Source organism: Mizuhopecten yessoensis, unplaced genomic scaffold (assembly GCF_002113885.1).
Source record: "Mizuhopecten yessoensis strain PY_sf001 unplaced genomic scaffold, ASM211388v2 scaffold11185, whole genome shotgun sequence".
NCBI lineage: Eukaryota > Metazoa > Mollusca > Bivalvia > Pectinida > Pectinidae > Mizuhopecten > Mizuhopecten yessoensis.
The window spans coordinates 1,692,381-1,698,556 of record NW_018408922.1 but is presented as its reverse complement, the minus strand read 5'-3'; the positions used below and the strand labels follow the sequence as shown (position 1 = coordinate 1,698,556).

The window sequence follows — 6,176 nt, the reverse complement described above, 5'->3', positions numbered from 1 at the left end:
TCTAGTAGTGCCTCTACACTCTCGGGGAAATTCGGCGAACAAGGAATACTCAACACCAGACATGCAGAGCCTCCTACTTGTACTGCTTTTTGGAGTGGTGGCGTACGCTCAGCTTCCTAGGCCTTGTGGTATGTAGAACCGAGAATTTAGGTATTTTACATTCTTTGAATAGCCTCGAGGTGTTTTACTGTGGTAAAAAGTATCTCATAAGGACATTTAACCACTGCTGGGTAATTTTAAGTAAAAGCGTTTTACTGATTTAGCTAAATTATGAGAAAGTTATTTTAGCTTTAGTTGGTAGCCTAGATGAAAGTGCATTTCCATTTTTGAGGGTAGACCTGAAAAACGAATATGCACCGTTTCGGGGAAGACTTTGATAGACAACATTTTAATTTTTGTTTGTAAACTGGGAAAAATCAATTAACCTTTGGGAAAAAAGTCAAGATGGAAGACATTTTTCTTATGATGTGTGGAATGGAAAACGATGTTTTACTTTTTGTGGGAAGACTGGGAATATGTATAGTGCGGTTGGTGGGTCGAGTGGCGATAGACATCATTTCGTTTGATCGAGGGCCTTCATTAAAGGGATTTTACAATTGGAGGGCAACGCGTTTCATTTTACTACCCTACAATTCAACCAGTGTCTTTTCATTTCTGTCTAACTTTGCATTTAGTTTGGTGGAGGCGCATGTTTAGTTTCCTAGACCTTATGACGGGTAGTTGAAGGAGCAAGGCATTGCTTTACAAACTCTTATATATCTCTGTTAGGTCCTTATATTTTCATATTCGCGTTATTTACTTAGTTTAATCATTTTTTTCTGAACCCTCTACAACAAAAAGGCTGACATATTCAAATAATCAAGTTTTTTAAAAACAAATTTTTATTATTTATTCGTTCTTGTAGACAACAATTTGTGATTATTTTTTCTTATCACATGAATATCGTTTTATACACTTATTATTTTAACAGTTATATTCAGAAAAATATTCAAAGTTTAGACAAATCTAGTACATATACATTAATGGACATAACGTACATACATTAGAATAATTCACGTATTTCAACCTAATCGTTTGACCTACCAAAATACATTTCAACCAACTGCACAAAATTTAGTTATAGTGGATAACATAACTTAACATTAGTAGTCTATGTAAATTAATTGTCAATAATGTTAACAAGATCGAATGCCACAAAAAAACTTAGGTTTTGTAATGTTTATGTTCTCGCGAGAAGTTGCGAGAAGAGCAAATACCAATAGCTTCAGTTATTCAGACATTATCTAAGCATGGTATAAAGATATCTTTGATGATTTTATTAATTCACATCCTCAAAAATACTGTACGCGATAAGAAAGTTATTTTCTGTATCAAATGGCACATTCTAATTTCTATTAATTTTAACAGAGTCACCAAAGCAATGGGAAGCGAGAATATTCACCGTAAGTATCCGCAATGTCATTGTCCTATATCTTTTCGAATAACAGGACATTTTTGTTTAAAAATTTCACATCAATAATACGATAAATCTGTACTGTCATAATCGTTTAAAATAAATAGATATGTTACACGGACAAAGTAGAAAATACACATTTAAATAATCCTATACACATTTAAATAATCCTATACACATTTGAATAATCCCTATACACATTTAAATAATCCTATACACATTTAAATAACCCCATACGCATTTAAATAATCCTATAAACATTTAAATAATCCTATACACATTTAAATAATATAATACACATTTGAATAATCCCTATACACATTTAAATAATCCCTATACACATTTAAATAACCCTATACGCATTTAAATAATCATGTACACATTTAAATATTCCTACTTGTTCATTGGTAAATTCGACTGGAAAATGAATATATCAGAGCATCTCAAACATATCGATATATGGTTTATATATATTGTAGATTCTGTGAACATGAACCATCTTCCTAAGTTTATGATATTCCATCAATTGAACTATTTAATTATTGTACAGTAACCGTGTGTTATCTCCTCCATTATAGCAAGACATGTCTAAGAACTACACTGCGTACGCAAAAGGAAGCTATGACGAAACGCAGAGGAGATTCCGTGAAATTGAAGAAGTGGCACTAGGAACCGATCGCGAGTACTATGACGTGCTATACCTTTTCAACGTCGTAAGTACAATGCCAAGTGAAATCAATTAATCAAAACCGTTTATTACTCGACAACATTTTTCATATTCAACATACTTCTAAGCATTTTTATATAAGGTAATCTTTCTTTAATATAAACGGGCAACAATTGTCCTTTCGATCTATTTCAGTTTTCATTTCATTGTACATCATCTAAAGAAATAGTTTTTGCATCTTTTATAAAAACAATATATACTTTTTGAAATTTAGTGCATATCTTTTTAAAGGGAAAGGAATACAGATTGAATTTGAAAACAAAGAAGTGTAACGTTACAAACCTTACACGTCCCTTTCGACCATTTGGAGTTCCTCCCGAGGGTCAATTTGAATTTTCGGCAACCATTGGAGCGGCTGGAGTCCCTGGAGAATATATGGTCGTGAACAATTTCTATGGCAACTTCACTGACGGAGCTAGATTCTTCGGGACTGTCACATCACCTGACTGTATGCCAGTATCAAATGGTTTCTTCAGCGAGGACACCGGTTTTGTTCATAGAACGTATGTATAAAACGATGTTTTGAGTAACGAAAGAAACGATATAATATATCAAGACGTGTTAATGTTCAGTATCAGAATAATGTACATTAGTATCACATGTCTTGTAATTTTTCCAAATGAACTTTCTTTAGACGTATTGGGACATCCGCCATATCTGTCAATTTGGTACACGATTTAACGTGTGAAGTGTGTAACGCGTTTTACAACTTTACTGCTACATCTTGCTTACATTGAGTTGTATGGAAGAATTTTAATTGTTTTCATTTCATATTATTACAGATTTTTCGATATGAACATCGGTATTGCAGACCCAATGGTATTCATCCCGCCAAGAGAATGTCTTTAAATCTTATTTGTATTTTATTATGAAGGCAACTTATCAATAAAAAATGAAACAAATGAAATGATTTGTAAATCGTTAATGCATTATCATAAATGTATGAACAAAACCGTGATTTGATTAATGGTCAATGCTACGAAATGTTCAACAAGTGGGTGACTATTACATTGCAAACAGTCTTTCATTGTAACTTAAGCAAAAAATTATTAACATGATATATTAATTCTGTGTGAAGTAGAAATCTCAATCCGATGGTTAGATTTTTGAAGTTTGGTCCGAGGTTTTGCCGAGTGCTACAAAAAACGTATCCCGAGGGTTGATACGTCTTTGTCTGAAGCATACAGGAAGGATTAATTATTTGTTTCAAAACCTTTACTACCTATCTTCTGATGAACTCAATGCGCTGCCCTCTCATGAGAGGTACATGAATTTCGTTTGACAAAGTGATCATGAGACCCTGGTTACGCCGCATTAAGTGATGACACGATGGTGAAGTCACGATAAGCAAATAATAGCGTGTATGAGCTGTCCTTCTCTAGGTAAAGACGTTTTCTCTCATTTATGTTCGTGTCAGAAAGAAATGTTCCATGTAAGAAAGAAGTGTAAGAAAATTCTATCTTACACCCATTTTAGGTGCGTGACGTCACAGCTGTGAAGCTTTTTTTAAGCTAATGTTGATGATCAGATTAAGAAAAAAAAAATCTTTCATGCTCAGGAGTGATTGAAAATGAAAGGGACATTTCACCATCTGGATTTTCAAATTGATGCTAAAACCTCGGCAAACTTCAAGTTTTATCCAAATTGAAAACCTTTTAGGTGGAGTTTTTCTATTCTACATCCTTTGGTATGAAAGAGTCTTATAATCTTTTACTTAATGGAAACGCTGTAAAGAAAGGGAGAAGCGGAATGTCCGACATTAGGATTAGCATCTGTAAAACCGTTTCAATTGAAACAAGCACAAATCCTAATATCATATAGTATGTATGCTTAGCAAATTTATACTTTAATAGATTTATTCCCAATACATAGAATAGTATAAATGAAATATTTTACTATATGCTGTGCTGGGTGCCTTTGGCATAGTATTTCAGTGAGATAGCACTATAAAGTCGGCATCAGATCCGAGCTATCACAAGGAGGCAAGTACACCAACATATCCTTTTGCAGCACACATGCACACATACACACTTACACAACATACTAAACCCATGTTCAAATACTGTTTACCGGAACAATTGTTTGGCTAGCATTTTCCTCTGTTCATGGACATTTTGTTTCCGGGAAATGAAAGAAGCATCTTTATGTCGCACAAAAATTCGATGACACAAGGAGTCAGAACGATCAAATGTTCTGAGTATCGCTTCAAACATTTCCTTTTGTACCTGTCAAAAACTAAAAGCGTTTTTATGTAGGTTTCAAAGTTTTCTTCTTGGCAATTTGTTGTATCACAGCCTCAAAAATGAACAATAAGGGTATAAACGTGAATCAAGGATAAAAATGTGAAAAAGAGATTAAGAAACGAAATGTTACTCTTAGATAGGGTGCACAAGAAGACTTAGAAATTAGATAGCAGTAAGGAAAAAATACTGTATACCGGGAAATGTTCGCTCAGTCAAACTTCAGCCCTTCGCCGGTAAGCATATATATCTAAATTCGCCAAGTTTTAATTCCACCCTCCACATTTAATTACTATGTCTATTTTGTTGTTTACTAGTGTTACGACAATTTCGCTCTCATTACAGAGGTCGAAAAATGCGAAATTTAAATTGCAGCGAAATTCTTTCGGTATCCATTAATCTGATACCGTCAATTTAACTATTAATGTTTTCCTATGACGTTAAAATGTTCATTATTCTGAAAGTTACAGTTAACATCTAGATATGGAGCTGATGCAAATAAGTCGTATCTTATTATATGTTCTAAAGGATAAAAAAATAAATGAAAGTGATTTCTATTTTAATTTCTTCGAATTATTAATGTGGAACTGAAGATATAAATGATTTTGTGAAAAAGGGCGAAAAAAGAACATGTCGAATCGTATTCACTTTCAGAATGGGTTTACGAAGTCTACTTTTAAAAAGAATAAGGAGTTAAAAATGTGAAATTGAAACCAAACACAAGTCTATGTTTCTTGAACAAGATGCAAAACCTACGATGGCTGATTGAGGGCACCCAAATAGTTTTCTGTTATAACGGCTTACTAACTCGTTATAAAGATATACTATCTGGTTATAACGAGTTAGCATATCTTTAAAAAAAACTATTTCGTTATTACAATATCATATAACAACTAACAATCTCGTTATAACGAGTAAGTAACTCTCTATAACGAGATAATATCTCTTAATAACGAGTTAGTAAGTCGTTATAACGAGATACTTACTCGTTAAAACGGGATAGTTAGTCGTTATAACGAGATAATTACTCGTTATAAAGAGGTACACATTTATTATTTAAGTGTCCTGCCACTGTAATCAGCCACCGTAGCTGATAATGCTTCTGTATTCAAATAATTCCGAACACCGGTTAATGGGATTTGCATTGATTTCTGGAACTTAATCACAATCCTTATAAAAACACTCTACATTCGCTTGCTCTGCTAATTACTCATTCAAGTAATTATCTGAATATTCTACACATTAAATCAGGGTCGTATTGTGTCTTTGTGTGTCCCAGGAATAGGATTGATGGAATCCGGATTTAAAGGAACTCCGGGGATCTTATATAAATCGTGAACATCCTTTCAAAATAAACCATGTTTCTTTTGTCTGACTGTTCGAGTTTACCGCTCTGTACAATACCATACCTCGTTCTAGACTCGAGGAACGCCGTCATTGGCTTATTATGATTGGTCTTTTTCCAAGGTAGGCGAACAATTTCGAAATAAAAAGAACTGAACAACACAAACAAACGACAAAATCAAAGACAGAATATATTGAGGTTCAACCGCGATATCCTGGGGTTACGCTCACTTCGCCCTCCGACCCCTGGAATATGTCATAGCAAAATTGAAGGCACGCAGCTAGCTATTTGATTGGTCTCAGGTAAGAAAACATTGTCAATCACTAGGCTGATATATGTCCTTTGAAGATCACAGAGGAGCGACGCCCAACTTCAAAGCCAGTAAGTTTTACCGTTACGCGACCGAAAGAT

The 6,176-nt window shown here is 34.0% G+C and overlaps 1 protein-coding gene across 1 annotated transcript; it reads left to right on the top strand.

Annotated features, from left to right (window-relative positions):
- Nucleotides 1–3,087, top strand: LOC110440558 (mammalian ependymin-related protein 1-like). Its single transcript, XM_021483700.1, has 5 exons — nucleotides 1–128; nucleotides 1,408–1,442; nucleotides 2,032–2,166; nucleotides 2,412–2,683; nucleotides 2,963–3,087. Exons 1-5 carry the CDS (start codon nucleotides 62–64, stop codon nucleotides 3,027–3,029), a joined length of 576 nt encoding a protein of 191 aa, XP_021339375.1. The 5' UTR covers nucleotides 1–61; the 3' UTR covers nucleotides 3,030–3,087.
- Nucleotides 3,088–6,176: the final 3,089 nt, after the last annotated feature.